Source organism: Ictalurus punctatus, chromosome 7 (assembly GCF_001660625.3).
Source record: "Ictalurus punctatus breed USDA103 chromosome 7, Coco_2.0, whole genome shotgun sequence".
Classification (NCBI taxonomy): Eukaryota; Metazoa; Chordata; class Actinopteri; order Siluriformes; family Ictaluridae; genus Ictalurus; species Ictalurus punctatus.
In genome coordinates, this window is record NC_030422.2 from 24,916,197 (window position 1) to 24,933,077 (window position 16,881).

General features: G+C 42.5%; 2 protein-coding genes across 4 annotated transcripts in view; one reads left to right on the top strand and one right to left on the bottom strand.

Annotated features, from left to right (window-relative positions):
* Window positions 1–2,010: 2,010 nt before the first annotated feature.
* On the bottom strand, window positions 2,011–9,922 carry faah2b (fatty acid amide hydrolase 2b). Of its 2 annotated transcripts, XM_053681927.1 has the most exons (12): window positions 9,650–9,789; window positions 7,980–8,133; window positions 6,839–6,921; window positions 5,972–6,108; window positions 5,513–5,722; window positions 5,047–5,166; window positions 4,587–4,722; window positions 3,149–3,266; window positions 2,931–3,050; window positions 2,662–2,773; window positions 2,356–2,532; window positions 2,011–2,262 (listed from the first exon to the last, which is right to left on the bottom strand). In XM_053681927.1, the coding sequence occupies exons 2-12, from the start codon at window positions 8,097–8,099 to the stop codon at window positions 2,087–2,089; spliced, it is 1,509 nt and encodes a 502-aa protein (XP_053537902.1). In that variant the 5' UTR covers window positions 8,100–8,133; window positions 9,650–9,789; the 3' UTR covers window positions 2,011–2,086. The 2 variants fall into 2 exon arrangements, with proteins under 2 accessions (XP_053537902.1, XP_017328064.1); XM_017472575.3 differs by lacking the exon at window positions 7,980–8,133 and having other exon boundaries at window positions 9,650–9,922.
* A 4,541-nt stretch (window positions 9,923–14,463) lies between these two features.
* tesk1b (testis associated actin remodelling kinase 1b) overlaps window positions 14,464–16,881 on the top strand; it is a 29,765-nt gene continuing 27,347 nt past the window's right edge. Inside the window, exons 1-2 of one of the 2 annotated variants that reach the window (XM_047156488.2) lie at window positions 14,464–14,633; window positions 15,063–15,596. Coding sequence is in view for 1 of the 2 variants with exons in the window: in XM_017472576.3 (XP_017328065.1) it covers window positions 15,426–15,596 (171 nt within the window). In the remaining variant the exon portion in view is untranslated. The remainder of the gene's footprint in view (window positions 14,634–15,062; window positions 15,597–16,881) is intronic. The other variant, XM_017472576.3, reaches the window with a different exon arrangement.

The following is a 16,881-nucleotide window of genomic DNA, read 5'->3' on the forward strand; positions in this document are numbered from 1 at the left end:
GGGAATATACTACATATTATCCCTTACCTTCAGCTCATCAATATAGACATGCTGCAATATTCATAACTCCAACTGGGAAAGTCCAAAGAAAAAGCTCCCTCAGCACGAATTTCCTGTATGTAAACTTGGGACCCGGAGTTCAGCAAGTGACGTCAAATCAACATGGCTGCTCACAGCTCATAGTATCTGATAAACAAAGTAGCACTTCTTAACTTTAAATGAGTTATGCTGTATATATTAGTTGCTTTAGATCAATCAGCATACAGACTAATTAACTTGTTAAATCTAGAAGACTGACTCGCTGTAGTTTCTTTTATCCAATCATCCATCCATTTTCTGTACCACTTATGAAGGGTTGTGGGGGGCCTGGCGCCTATCCCAGGGGACTTTGGGCACAATGCGAGGGACCAACACAATCTCGCACACATTCACACACCATAGACATTTTAAAAAAAATTTTTAGAGATGCCAATCAGCCTACAACACATGTCTTTGGACTGGGTGAGGAAACCAGAGTACACAGGGGAGACCTCCAGAGCATGGGGAGAACATGCAAACTCCGCACACACAGGGTGGAGCTGGGAATAGAACCCCCAACCCCGGAGGTTTAACCACTAACCACTAAGCCACTGCCCTGCCTAGTTTCTTTGTAAAAATATATATGGCCAAAAGTTTGTGGACACCTGACCAACATGTCCAAATGTACATGTTGAACATCTCATGCCAGATTTAGTTACCCTTAACCTCCACTCTTCTGAGAAGGCTTTCCACTAGACTTTGGAATGTGGTGGTGATTTGTGCTCATTCAGCTACGAGAGCATTAGCGAGGTCATTCATTGATGTCATGTGAGGAGTCCTCGGGTGCAGTCAGCATTTCAATTCCTCCCAAAGGTGTTCAGTGGGGTTGAGGTCAGGGCTCTGTGCAGGCCATTCAAGTTCTTCTAATCCAACCCTGGCGAACCAGGTCATCATGGAACTTGGACCTTTGTGCACAGGGGCATTGTTATTCCGGAACATGTTTGGGCCTCTTGGTTCCAGTTAACAGGAACTGTAATGTTACGGCGTACAAAAACATCCTATGCAATTACGTGCTACCAACATTGTGGTAATAGTTTGGGGAAGACTCACGTATGGGTGTAATGGTCATGTGTCCACAAACCTTTGGCCTTATAGTGTAGATTGGGCTTTATTAAAACCAGCCAGCTGTTTCGTTTTCCACTGCCTTGAAGCTCATTTTCTGGGTGGTTTGGAGGTTGTAAAAAAGGGGGTTATTAATTACTAATTAATTAGTAATCTTAATGAATCAGATTATTAATCAGAGTACTTGTCAGCCCCCCCCCCCCCCCCCCCCCCCCACACACACACACACACACATGAAGGTCTGATTTACATCTCTTATTTGTCCAACTTTAATTAATGGAAATGCCTAATATATTTTATTAAAGGAATGTTTGTCAAAATATGAAACAGTTCCAGTTAATCTATTCACCCCTCCTACCAGGCCCACTGAGAATCACCTGGAGCCCTTGTGTGCATGTGCAAGCATGCCATAACCTTCAGCATAGCAACAAAATGACTTATGACGCAGTATTAGCAACTAGTACAACTGTCCTACACAATCCTTTCTTCCTCTTGTGTTATACACATGAGAGTATTACTACACTTTCTCTTTTTTTTTTCTTTCATCTCGGTGCTTATTTTCCACCTTAGATGGCAAATGAAAAGCACAGACTGGAAAAGCTATAATTCCTTTATGACAGGTGGAGTGTTTCCTTTCAGCTGATGGCAAACTGATTTGAATAGATCCCAACCTGATGTAAAATTGGTAAGCCATTAAATAATGCCATTAACGAGGCTTTTAACATCATCTTTTTTATTTATTTGCTTATGTTTTGTGCCATTCATCTCCTTTTGAAACCTGTGCTGCTGATAGAATCCATCAGAAAGTCCACGGATGCTAGTTTTGTAAAACTCAAACTGATTTAATAACTCGAGTAAACACAAGGAAAATTAGATTTGTAATATATTTATTAATCATTGTTAGTGAAGGTAGCATGGGTCCACCAGCTCCATGTGGTCCAGTTCCTCAGGTGGTTCCTGGGTTTCTCCAGCCTCCGAAAGCTTTCTCCAGATACAGAGCCACAGCTAGTGTTAGACGGTCCTGCAGCTTCCCTCCCACCACCTGCACACCGAGGGGCAAACCCTCCTCACTCAGCCCCAAAGGACACTGGGTAACAGGTAGGGCCAGTGCATTGAAGATCCCTGCAAACAAGTAAGGGACAATGCTTGAATCATGAATATGACTGAATGACGAATATGATTCCTGGTTTAAGTGTATGCCTCATGTGGTGTTACCTGTGTAGGAGAAGTTATATACTGTGAATAATGGATGATGGTGTTTGGGGGCCAGCAGAGGATGAGAGGGGTACAACAGCACGCCGTCTGTCCCCAACACCTTGTCCATGTCACGCTGTAGTGCCTCCTTCATCTTGAGGTAGTACGGTGATGATTTGCTACCCTTAAGAGCCAGACCTGTACAATCCATATCGAGGAGTGGATCATTACAAGGGCTTTTATTCAGACATTTTCTATATAGGGCTGATGTGTGAGGGTTTTGTTGTCTTGTAATGTACAGGTTTGTGATTTTATTTGGTGCATTACCTATGGAAGCTAGTGTGTGGTCAGATTTCCCAAAAATCCGCTTGATCAGTTCCCACACCGGCCACACGGTCGAGCCTCCATCTGCCATCAGCTCTGCAAAAGGCTGTGGTGGCTGGAACAAAAACACACACCCAGAAGAGGGAGTACAGCAAAACTGCCCCTCAATCATCCTTCCCTCAGTGACCCTTGATATAATCTACAATGCATATGATGTACGAGTATGTTTTAAAATAATGAAAACCGTACTATTAGAGCATTCAGAAACAAACCTTTCCATCTTTATCTGGCAGATCCATGCACGTTTCCCAGATCTGGCTTGAGTACTTCAGCTGTGGAAAGCTCATTTCCTTAACTTTGACTCCCAAATCTGCCTCTATTCGCTGAATCACCTGCAAACACCAATAACAACAAAAACACACCAAGGCTTTGGCATTTGTTTATTCAATGTAATTGATACAGAATTATTAGAAACTGCCCAGAATCCCACCTTTCTCTGTGCTTCAACCAGCTGTTTGTCCACAGGGGATGTCCACAGAGATCCACCATCATCTGCCACTGAGAAGAAACGAAGCTTCTTCAGGTCCACCTCCGAGGACAGTGATAGTCTGTGACGATACATGAGGGCAAGATTTTAGCATGCGTCAACATTTTCTTCAGTAAATATATTTCCTATGAGGCTATTCACATGAAATTTGGTGTCACACAAGAAATATCTCATGGTGGGTAAAAGCAAAGAGCTCTCCCAAAGACCATCGCAACCTTATTATTGCGAAACATTGATGGAATCGGATACAGATGTATTAAAAAACTTCTGAATCCTCCAGTAAGCGCAAGTGGAAGCAACATCACTCCATCATCAACCGGCCAGGCACAGGACCTCCTCACATGATTTCTGAGCAGGGAGTCAGAAGAATAGTCAGAAGAGAGCCCAAGAGCCAAACTACCACTCGGAAAGAGCTCCAGAAGCACTTGGAGGCAGCAGGTGCCATCGTCACAGAGAAAACAATAAGCAATACACTTCACTGCTCACGCTCACCCTGCAAGACTCCATTACTAAAGAAAAGGCATGTCAATGCTCATTTAAAGTTTGCTACAACTCATTTGGAAGCCTAAGAAATACTGGGAGAGTGCAGTCTGGTCAGATGAGAGCAAAATTGAACTTTTTGTCTGTCATATTACACACCATGTTTGGAAAAGAAATGGCACTGCACATCACCCTTAAAACACTATACCAACAGTGAAGTTTGGAGGCGAAAGCATCATAGTGTGGGGCTGTTTTCCATCACATGGTGATGAATGGAGCCCTTTACCGGGAGATACTTGAGAAGAATCTGCTGCCATCCACCAGGATGATGATGAGACGTGGGTGGACCTTCCAGCAGGACAAAGATCCAAAGCATACAGCAAAGGAAACTCTCAATTGGTTTCAGAGGAAAAAAATCAAGGTGTTAGAATGGCCCGGTCAATCACGTGACTTGAATCCAATTGAAGAAGATTCAAAGACGATATGTTTAGAAGAACGGGCGAAAATCATACCTGAATACTGGGCCGATTAATTTCTTCATACAGGAAGTGTCTTGAAGCCGTCATAACAAACAAAGGCTTCTCCACTAAGTATTAAATACATTTCAGTTAGCGTGTTCCAATACTTTTTTCCTGTGTCATTCCTCTTTATTACACATAACTTTATTTATGGACTTTAATGTTGTGAATTCTTTATATTTCTGGATTTCTTAAGCTAATACTGATGTCTGGTGAAAATTTCATGTGAATAACCACATTGCTAACATATTTACTGAAAAAAATGTTGACACGTTCAATACTTATTTCCCCCCGCTGTAGTTCTAACATATTTTTGGCCACATTTATCCCATTAATATGACAGTTGATTTTTGTCATTGTTATAACGTTGTAGATGTGTTTACTTGTCTGCATTTGCTCCAGCCATTATCTTCAGCATAGGCAACAGGTCTTCAGCATAGCGACACATTGGACCTGTACTCAAAATGTCCTCCTGAAGTCCAGACGTAGGAGGGAGTTGGCCTTCATTACAGACTATTCCTGCAACACACACACACACACATACTCCTTTAAGCCTAACTATTGTAAGTTTGAGTTCCAGAGTTGTAAAATGAATAAATTGTCTCAGAGCAAGCTGGTGATGTTAGGCAGCAGGGAGCTGAGCACTCTTATAAACCAGGGATTAATATGACACATATACTCCTCATACTTCATACACTTCATGCTTAATAGTTCCCAGCCAATTCTTAGCCAGCAACTAAAAGTCTTCTTAGTATGTAAGGCACATTTAAATCATGTACCTCACGTACATGCACACAATCTGACCTGCTGTATAGCATGTGCCAGACACATGGAGTCACACACCTGGAGTCCCTTTGTGTCCAAATATGCCGTTAAAGAAACACGGCATTCGAATGCTGCCTCCAATATCCGAACCAACCCCGATCAAGGAGCCCCCGCTGGCCAGAATACTGCCCTCTCCACCTACAAGGGGAAGAGAGGAGGAGAAACACCCACACTGCTCTACCATAAAGACATTACTTTGTAGACATCATAACATTTTAGATTTATAACATTATAGTACATAATTATCCATCTATCCAGTCATCTATCCATTCATGCTGCTCTCTCTCAACCTTTGTGTATATTCCAAAGATGCCTTAATCATATGACCTTTGACCCCTGTGCATTTTGTTCAGAGGGTCAATACATTCACCTTATCAGCACATGATTGTTTTTCACAAGTCTCTCTGAATTGGTGACAACAGTAGAAATTACAAACTTGTCTTTTTCTCCATATTTACACACCCATTAAGCATTGCTGGCCCACCTGAGCTTCCTCCACATATCCTGGTCGTGTCATAGGGGTTATTGGTGATGCCGTACAGGTGATTGTTAGACTCCAGCCACATGCACAGCTCGCTGGTGTTGGTCACTCCTAGAGGAATGGCTCCAGCTCTCTTCAGCAGGGCCACCACAGGGGCGTCTGTACTGGCAACAAAACCAGCCCGGCAGACCAGGCCTATGGAGCAGGGCATACCTGAATAACACACACACACACACACACACACACACACGAGAAAGAAGAAGAATGTACAGCTACCTACTCAATGAACTCGCCACAAATAAATCTGATCACAAGAAACACAAACATAACCATTACAAACTATTTATTTATAGCCATAAACTAATCATTAAAAAGGTAAATGCAGTTTCAGATAGCTTGACCTAGCGACTTTTAGTTTAATACCCCTGACCTAGAGTGACACTGTATTAACAAGTGTTTTACCCTGTAAGAAAAAAGACTCTTTGACAGATAAAGGGACTCCCAGCAGAGGAAGTCGGTCTGCGAGAGCCTCCTCTCCCCCGGTCTCCTCCTCGATCAGCCTGTCCGCCTGAGCTGCTTCTGCCAAAGCTGCCGAAAATCTGTGAGACATTAGAGGAGGTGAAAAGAAAGAGACTAATATATATATACACACACACACACACACACACACACATATATATATATATATACACTTAACATGCATTATGCTGCATTACGGTCAAAACTAACTCAAAACTCAAGTTTTTTTTTGTTTTGTTTTTTTAATAAGCTTAACTAAAAGGCAAAAAAAAGAGAGAGCGCATCCATTCCACACATATTATGCAATGTGCAAAGACCAAAGATCAGGCACCAAAAACGATTAATCTATAACTATTAGTCTGTCCCTGGAACTTTAATTACTAAAACTAAAATCTATATTTAAAAAACTAAATACATATGTGCCTTATAATGGAATAAACACACTACCAACGAATAACAACTGTAAATTTTACATGAGACCTAGGCAAGATCTGATGGTGGTGGGGGGGTGGGGGTGTAGAGGAAATTTTAAAAGGTAGCTCAGAGCTTTTCATCAAAGGCAGTTTGAAATCCTGGCAGTGAACTTCATTTAAATGAATGTAAATAAAGCGTCGATGCAAATGTAAATGTGAGCGTAGTTCGGTCAAGCCTTTAATACACACATGACAACAATGTGCTGCTTGGTGAGCTTTGACTTTACAGTGAAATCACATCAGAGGTGTGTGTACTGCATCATGTGAAGCTCAGATCATGTATGAATATTGCGGTCAAGTGTACACAGACATTAAGGCTGTAAAGGTGAGGACTCACCTGTCCTTAACCACAGCATTCAGGAGCGGGTTCACCTGCTGGATCCTGTCTATGTAGGCCTGAACCACGTCTACACTCGACACCTGCGTTCAGGACAAATAGAAGCTTGTGTGTGTTTGTGTGTGTGTAAAATAACCACACTAACAGTCAATGTGAATAGCAATGTGTGTGAATATCAGTGTCTGGTTTCACTATAGTGTTCTTGCAGGTAGGGGTGAGTGAAATGGCAAATATTTAACGTACACAATACACAATATGTATCATGATCAGATGGTTCAGTTCAGAGGGTTTTGTCCTTTTATTTAAAATAAAAACGAAACTATCTAATGAAGGAGGACAAATCAGCAGAGTAATGAATAATTTATGGAATAAAAGCACTGACAGCTGATAATGAAGATACTTAGAAAGTGTTTTAAAGGAAAACTCCACCCTGAAACACATACGTTTATAGTGAAATATATGTTTCGTGTTTAGTGATTCTAGTGCTAATTTGTTGAGAGGTAATGTATTTCCATGATTTGAGTAAGAAGTTTTTATATCACTGAGGGACATTGCCAGCGCAGTTACAATGGCATCGCATAGGATAAAAATTTCAACAACTGTTTCGATAATTGTAAATATGAAGTCAGTTGTCACTGTCACCTCCTAAGAAAAGAGTACAAGTTGTTTATTTTCTCATTCACTATTTTCCTGCTATGCTATATGAATGAGAAATCCAGCATAGAAGCAGAGGAGAGAACAAACGTCAGACTCAGAGTTCAGCTATACGACACAGCTGCGTTGGGTTACGCCATAGACTCGGCTCAGCGAGCTGACAAGCGTGATAGTGTTAGCGGTGGTATTAGCATGAAGTTTTGGAACCTGATCTGCTTGATCGAGTGTACTGACGAGGAGGTGAGACAGCTGGCCAGACTAAAGGATTAAAGCACTGCTGCTTTATATAAAGTAGATAACAATTAGTCAAAGTGAAGATAGACCAATATGTTGTTGATAAATAAGTCTATTCAGAATTTTATTATAAAATAAATCTTGGATGATGCAAGTCATTCAGGGTGGATTTTTCCGTTAAGGTCCAATTATGTGCCGGACATTATTTAGTAAACTAGATGTGAGGGATCCGGTTAGCACTTTTGCCTCGTACCTGCGGGGTTGGGGGTTCGAATCCCGCCTCTGCCCTGTGTGTGCACGGAGTTTGCATGTTCTCCTTGTGCTTTGGGGGTTTCCTCTGGGTACTCCGGTTTCCTTCCCAGTCCAAAGACATGCCTCTTTGTCTCCTGCCTTGTGCCCTGAGTTCCCTGCACAAAAAATGCTGAGTTCTTTTTTCTACCCAAACGCTGGGTTAAGCATTTTGGGTCATTTAATTGGGTTATTTTCTCAGTCAATACCCAGTTTTGGGGAACTTTTATGTAACACAACCGCTGGGTTAGCTTCTGGGTCATTTTCACTGACAGATGAATCAATGCACCCCTCCCCCACCCCGACTTCCTATTAGATTTGCTGCCACAGTCGTGTTACACGGTGCTCAGGCTGCACATCAATTATATCACTTGCCAACTGCGGCCACTGTCATTTTTACCTTTTTATGGGAATAACAATCATTTAGTTCAGTTAGAGCAGAGGTTCTCAACTTTTGTAACTAAAACCAAGCCTCCCCTATCATGTGGCATGCTCCAGCCCCCCCCCCCCCCTCATATTGGAGGAGACCAAGTTTAATGATTATTACTATTCTATATAAAATCTATCTAAATATAACCTAATCTATCATCTGTTTTTGATAGATAGATAGATTTTTTTTCTTTTGTGTTTTTGTAGCCTACCTTTCTTTAATTACTTTTCAGAACTTTTATGATTCTTTAAATAATTTTTATGACCTTTATAAAACTATAGAACGGACAGGTATGGAACCTGAAAGATCAAAAGTGTTTCTGAACACTAGAACTACTTTGAACAAGAGAACTAGGCTGTAATAGTGTGTACTATTTTACATGTAAAACATGTTGCATCTCATTCGTCTTGCGTTCTAAAAACATTCGCATACAAATGATGTAAATTAGGACGAAGGGGCGCGTCTCGTTATCCATGACACTGTTAAATCTCCAGCTGTCAGCCCCTCACTGAACAGAGCAGGTGCAGAGAGAGCTGTGCGTGCAGCGGGAAAGCAAGACCTCACACTTGCAGGACAGTACTGGCGACAAAAAGTCGCTAGATTTTTTCAGCAAAAAAAAAGTCGCTAAAGGGGTCTGAAAAGTCCCTAAGTTGGCAACGCTGGTCTGCACTGACAGCTAGATAAAAGGCAGGCTAAACTCCCCAGCAAAAAGAAAATACAGAGGGCGAGTGAACGTGGGGTTTTTCATTTATGTACATTCTATTTAAAAAGCAATAAAATACACTGAGTACACAAATGATGTCTGTGTTTTTTTTCTTGAAAACAATTTGCACCCCCCTTCTGATCTCTCTGCGACCCCCCAGGATGACAAGCACTGCGTTAAGAGAACTGATGCCACAATTAAAAACTGAACTTGTCCGCTCAATTCAGCATGAACGACTGAGTCCGAATCACAGCACAGATCAGCGGGACAAGAGAGAGGCAGCTGACTGATAATACCGTGATACCGTGATACCGGTATTTCCGCTGTTGCTACACATCAATTAACCGGTGGGAGAATTTCCTCACCGTCACAGTCCTACTTCTCATCATCCTTTCACATTACCAGCAGTGCGCCACCTAGCTGGACGGAGTAGTACAGAAGTTGTATAGACGTTCGTTTGGTTCTCTGCTGTGTGCGGGTTCATGTGAGCGGAAGTACACACCTGTTTGCGGCGGATTTTCTCGGCCAGCTGCACGGCGGGGATCAGGAGCAGCGGCTCGGTGACCGGAGGAACTGTCTCGGCTTTGCGTCGCGGCGACACCAAAACAAACAGCGCGCACAAAAAGCCTGAGACTGCCCGGATGAGCCACTGCAAAATCCGCTCTCCTGCTGATAAACCCATAGCAAATATATATTTATATATGCACCCGATATAACTGTGTGAAGTGTGAACCAGAAATATCAAAGTCTGCACTTTATTGATTCCCAGCCTGCACCACGCGAGGGGCGGGTTTCATGCGCAAACGCATTTGTAACACTATGAGCAGTGCAATAAACTTTACACTGATAAAAGGACATAAAAATGTTCAACATGGGATTGTTGATAGCGTCCTGTTCATCTCGTGTGCATTACTGAGCTCAATGGTTTGATCTCATCACCTGTCCATACTGCAGGTTTATTCTCCTGTTACCTGCTCAAATAGGAGGCTGTGTGAATGACAGAGCACAACGAGCAAGACTTTGTTCCTTAGATATGACTCGTCAAAACATTGTCAAAACACAGTCTAAACATTGCCCATTTTGAAAACATGGACTGAAGGAGAGCTGCAATACTGATTACAAACAGCAGGTGGCAACAGGGCATCACCTCTTCTCTGGGCTAGGGGAGTGTGTGTTCAACACAGTGTAAGTTTAGAGTGTGGGTCAACAGCCTTCCTCAGTCATTCAGGCCAATGAATTGAAAATGAGATTTACTCTGACTTTCTTTACTTTTTCTTAACGTTTGGTGAAAACACTGCCTTTTAGACCGAATAATGCCTGCCTATATTTTAAACTCGGGTACGGACATGTGACAGAGGACCTGTTGGGACGTGTATTTTTGCCGTCATGGTTTGGATACACTTATGTCCTTAGGAAGAAATGTCACTGTAAATCTGTACAGTGTTATTCTGGCTGATCTACCTTATCCCATGGTGAAGCATTTCTATCTTAATGGGAGTGGTCTCTTCTAGGATGCACACATTCCCATCCATAAGGGCTCACTGTATGGTTTGATGAATTAATTAATTAAATAAATAAATAAATAATCACATTTATCCGGAGTTCGAGTCCCCCCGGGGCCCTGTGTATGCGGAGTTTGCATGTTCTCCCCGTGCTGTGGGGGTTTCCTCCGGGTACTCCGGTTTCCTCCCCCAGTCCAAAGACATGCATGGTAGGCTGACTGGCATGTCTAAAGTGTCCGTAGTGTATGAATGGTTGTGTGAATGTGTATGTGCCCTGTGATGGATTGGCACGCTGTCCAGGGTGTACCCCGCCTTGTGCACAATGCTCCCTGGGATAGGCTCCAGGTTTCCCCATGACCCTGAAAAGGAGTAAGAAGATGGTAGAAGATGGATGGAGGGATGGATAATCACATTTACCAGAATCCAACCCAATTGAATATGTATGGCAGATTTTGTCGCAATGTTTTAGACATCTTTCTCTCCCACCATCATCAAAACAACAAAAGAAGGAATATATTTTGGAAGAACGGTGTTCATTCATCCTGTACAGTTCCAGGGACATGTCAGATCAATGCCAAGGGACATTCAATCAGTTCTTAAGGTTCACTGTGGCCCAAATACCTTACTAACACAATTTGTCATTTTTCCCTTGTTATGAGTTGGTGAATTCAAAATATATTCAATTTCAAAGTAAACATAACAACTCATATTATCAGCATGCACTCCATCAGAAATAGTTTGTACTGACCAAGTAGATAAATGTTCTGCAATTACAGGCCAGGCTAAATCGCTTTTCCCTTTCTCCTTCCACAAACAGTCTCTACGCCATGGTCCTGGAATAACCTCACCCTGTACAATTGAATGTTTTCCTTCATTCAACCCAGTTCAGGCGTGGTAATTAGCTAAACAGTTCAGTCACAGGATTCAAGAGCCACCAAACTGTGCTTTAAAAAATGTTTATATATTTTAAAACCTAAAAGAAAAAAACCCCACATATGTATTGTAGATTGTGTTTGCCAGGCTGTTTCTTCAACCAAAGCGTTATGATAGACATTATACATCATAGATACTTGGCTCAGACAAAAGGATAGTAAGAATAATGTACGTTCGTGTGTTCTTGTCAGTGAGAAATGATAAATATGTACGTTACTGAGGAATAACTGTGTGGAAGACATACATATGTGAATAAAAAAGTGAAAAATGTGTTAGGGAAAGATGACTGTGTCTCTTTAAACCATTAACTTACTGTACATTATAAGCCTCAGCAAAGCCTGTTTCTCAGAAAGCACACTTTGTTCCGGGGTAAAAAACACACGTCCAGCTGGGACCAGCAGTCTGCAGGTGCTCATCTTCACTCCCATAATCCCACCGGGAGACTCAAGTGTCCCAGACAGCTGGGTAGCTTTAGGACCAAGAGAAAACACTTACACCTGCATACACACACTTTTCACTTCCATTTACAAACTCACAATTTATTTAATATATACAGCTATTCACCACTTAGATACATATTTATTAGTCCACATCAACTAACACACATGCATAAACATTTCCAGTGAGCCAAAGTGAAACCTGCAGGTCTGAACACTTAGTGGAGGATTTTAATGAGCTCTGAGCATTAGCATCTGTCTCGTTATAATAAGATGGCAAACAAACACTTACTTCATCACATGGCTTCTTAATTTGGCAGTTAGTTGTGGTTCCTAACTTCCTCTATGTAGACTCTAAATTGTGTTGGACAATGCCAAAATGTAATATCTGAGTCACCAGCTTTAGCACTGCACAATATGTGGTTTGCTAATCTCTTTTGCAATATTCTCTTGCACTCCTGATATTGCAGAAGTGAGTCATCTAACTTTAAGGCACTTTTAAAAAAAAAATATTATTATTGCTTTGTTTTCAGCATTTTGACCATTTTGATCAAAACACTGCAGTGTTATAGAAATGTCAAACTAAATGATCTCTATCTGAAGGATAACAGATATGCTGTTGGAGTCCATCTCCATTCTGACATGTCTTGAAAATAGAAACTATTTTACAGGTGGTAAATAAGTGAACAGTATTCTTTAATAATTGATACTTCATTGCTTCGTCCACACAATGGTGTCACTCTGGCATTATGTTTCTCACGTCGCTTTTATAAGCTACTAATCCATGAATAAGCAGGCCAACAAAGCAGACGATTAATAATAAATGGTGGTCATGGCATGTTACAGGGAGATACCGCTTATCCGTGTGCACTTTGAATGATGACCTTGAGCAATATACCAGGGCCAAAGTGTTGCAATACTGTGTTATAATCTCTGGAATGTGGATATGAGGTGCTATATAGCAGTACACTATTAACTAATCCATCAGTGCACTCTCCTCTCTCAGATTTGCTGGCATACATCAGGGTTGTAAGTCATGAGTAAAAGTGTCCATTTGGGGCTGAAGAAGGTTCACATGCATGTCATCCATCTTGTGTATGACGACTGCAACAATGCTGGTATCTAAATGCTAAAATGAAGAGCTTGTGAAACTTGGTCTATATTTGTTGTTATTTTGTAGCCTATAGATGTTTTTTATTTAATTTATATAATAATAGGCGACATAATAATAATATAATACATTATTATACATGGGGGCATGGTGACTTAGTGGTTTGCACGGTTGCCTCGCATCTCCGAGGTTGGGGGTTTGCATGCTCACCCCATACTTAGATGGTTTCCTCCAGGTACTCCGGTTACCTCCCCCAGTCCAAAGACATGAGTTGTAGGCTGATTGGCATTTCCAGATGGTCTGTATTGTGTGAATGGATGTGTGTGTGTGATTGGTTGGCACCCCATCCAGGCTCAAGGGTCCCTGCGTCCCTGTGTAGGATAAGTGGTACGGACAATGGATGGATGTATTTTTTTTTATCAGCAGGCAGCATGTAGCATTACCACTTCACAGCTCCAGGGACGCTTTCCTCCTTCCTCGTGTGGGTTTCCTCCCACACCCAAAAGCATGCTGGTAAGTAGATTCGTTCGTGTGTGTGTGTGTGTGTGTGTGTGTGTGTGTGTGTGTGTGTGTGTGTGTGTGTGTGTGTGTGTGTGTGTGTGTGTGTGTGTGTGTGTGTGTGTGTGTGTGTAGTGCTCTGCAATGAACTGGCATCCGGTCCAGGGTGTGTTCCTGCTTCGTATCTAGTGTTCCTGGGATACCTTCCGTATACACCCTCACCCTGACCAGTATAAAGCACTTGCTTTGTACTTTTTAAAAAATGAATGAATTCATTTTTTAGCAACAACATATCACATTTTTCATACTGATATCCTTTAACCAGCAGGATTTTTTTTTTAAACAATGCTTAGGAGAAAGCATGCCCTGTCTCCAGAATGACATTTACATTTACAGCATTGGCAGGCACCCTTATCCAGAGCAACTTACATTTATCTCATTTATACAACTGAGCATTAAGGGCCTTGCTCAAGGGCCAAGAAGTGGTAGCTTGGCAGTGCTGGGGCTTGAAATCCTGACCTTCTGATCAGTAACCCAGAGCCACCACTGCCCACTGTACTTCCTGTTCTCTACAATAATAATGTATATTATGGGTGTACCACAGTTACCAGCCTGTATAGTTTGGAACACTTATCTAATGCAGAGCACTGTGGGATTTCAAGAGTGCACTATGCGAAATATTCTACTTTACTAAACAGTGCACTGTACACAGTACTATCCTTGGCTATGTCACGCCTTCTAGCTATTACCGCGCTTTTCCTGCAGGTAAAAAGGTCTGCTGCGTGCTTGGACACGCCCACTCGGCTGCACTCGCGGCCAATCAGATCTCACCGCCACTTTACACTCATTTCCTGCTGTTATTGGGACAGGCAGAGCGCATGGACGCTACAGGAGCATCTAATGCGAGGTGAAAAGAAAAACGCCGCGTTTTAACTTCCAGGAGCTTTTCCCCTGTAATATTTCCCCACTCACAGGAGGGCTACAGACGTGTAAACTGCGGACAAGGTAAAAATCGACCGCTTATCTCATGCGGACATTACATTGTAAGCCACACCAGTGCAATTTATTATGTAGTAGGATGTTATTTGTTGCCGGGCTCGGAGTCACTGGAGCAGCTCGCGCCCCGTTCACTAACCCTCATGTATAATTAACTTTTTTTTTCTAGTGCGCGTGCGGTCATGCTATAGCGGCGTCTCTGCGCTCTGTTTACTGCCACACACTCGACTTCATTACAAACAGACCCTTGCGGCAGCCTGATGCTTTCTGAAATGAGCCTCACTGAATATGACGCACTACCGATTATAAACTGCAGGCGAGCGTGCACGAGTCTAAAGAAGGACATGCGGTGTATGCGTGTGCGTGCGTGCGCGCGCTTGCTTGCTTGCTTGCTTGCTGGCTGATTAAAGATCTGCAGTGAACTTCTCTGTTTTGCAGTGGCGCGTGCTATCTCCCCGCCCGGCTGCAGGATCTCGGTGCAGTGAGGAATACATGTAGGTGCGGAGCGTACAACAACTCCGAAGGTCGACCTGAAGCTTTTCACAGCGGATGTTCGTGCAGGAGGCGTTCGAATCTGTAAACATCCTGCGAGTAGATCAATCAATCAACTGTCTGCCGCGCGCGCGCTCTCTCTCTCTCTCTCTGTGTGCGCCCGTCCTCTCCTCTCCGATACCCAGAGAGACGTCTCTAACTGGAGTTAATGCCCTCCTGCGTCACTGCATGTCCATAGCTTGTGCGAGGGCCCGACTGTCTGCGCAGCGGGAAATGTAAACACTGGCTGTGTGTCCCGGAGTGAGTGAGATGAGCAGCGGGATGGAGCGCGCGGAGCCGGAAGCGGAAGGAACGCACGGGCCGCAGAGGCTTCGGCCCTCCTCATATCGCGCTCTGCGCAGCGCCGTGTCCAGTCTGGCGCGCATCGACGACTTCGTCTGCGAGAAGATCGGCTCAGGCTTCTTCTCTGAAGTATTTAAGGTACCATCACGTCCACAAACGCACTGCATCCGGTTACCGTACACTGTCTGAGATAAAGCTACCAAACTGTACTTTCCTTGTCACTATGGTGGGCCTTTAACCCAGGAAAACTTTCATTTAAGGTGCACATTTGGACCACTAATCTCAGAGCTCTTAAAGGCTACGTGCAGTTTCCCAGCTACAAGATATCCATTTTGTTTAACTTTTTTAAATGAAAGCTTTAGTGGCATATCAAAGGTCTAATTATGTGCCGTAAATTCACTTTAAAGCTACGCTGCGTTCACATTTCCAGTTGAAATACATATTAAAGGTTCAAAACCTGCACCCTTGATGATGATAATGATGACACCCTAGCAACAAGGAAAAGTCTGCCTACAGTCTGGCACCTTTATTTATGAGTGGGGTTTTGTACTGCTTGTCATTATGCCCTTATCAACCCCTATCTCTGACTCATCTCCACAATAGCTGTGTTTACATGGACAACAATAATCCACTCTTAACCCGATTAAGACCATACTTTGATTAAGAAACTACCATGTAAACAGCAGTTTTTACTTACCTTAATCTAATTAAGGTCATACTGGAATTAAGCTCTAATCGAATTAAGACAGGTGGAGTACTCCTGTTTTAGTCGCATTATGGACGTGTATTACAGACATGTAAACACCTTAATCACATTATGAATGTCGTGTGAGAGTTTTCACCGCATTTTGCGACAGGACACGATCACACACGGCAGTGTATATAGACGGTCCCCAAGGAATAATTTATAGACATCCTATCAAATGTAAACAGTTGAAACTCCTAATCGAGCTCCTTCTATTGTGATGTATTCAATATTGCTTTAACTTTGTCACATGCTCCTTCTATTTAACCCTTTTTTTCTTTGTTCTTTTCTTATATGTGCTCGAGTTATGCCGACATCTCGGCAAACTAGCATGCCTAAAAGTACAGACTAGCCAGAGATTCCCAAAATTTGAGATAATGTCTGTAAATAGGCTCAAAAGTTTTAAAAGTGGATGTTGAAGCTCTTGATATGAAAGCACGGCAGACCAGACCTTCTTACCAAACATTAACATATTCAATAAGTTCCAAACCATGCACTGATCTTGTAATATTTATCTGTATCTCAGCAGTTACTGGCCTGAAACGCTGGATTGGTACCAGGTCAGATTTGACACATTTCCTGATCTGATTCGCTGATGTTATGTTTTACAATGGATGCATAATTTCACGAACACAGCACAGGAATTGTACATGGACATAAGTGGCAGTGTTTTAAAGC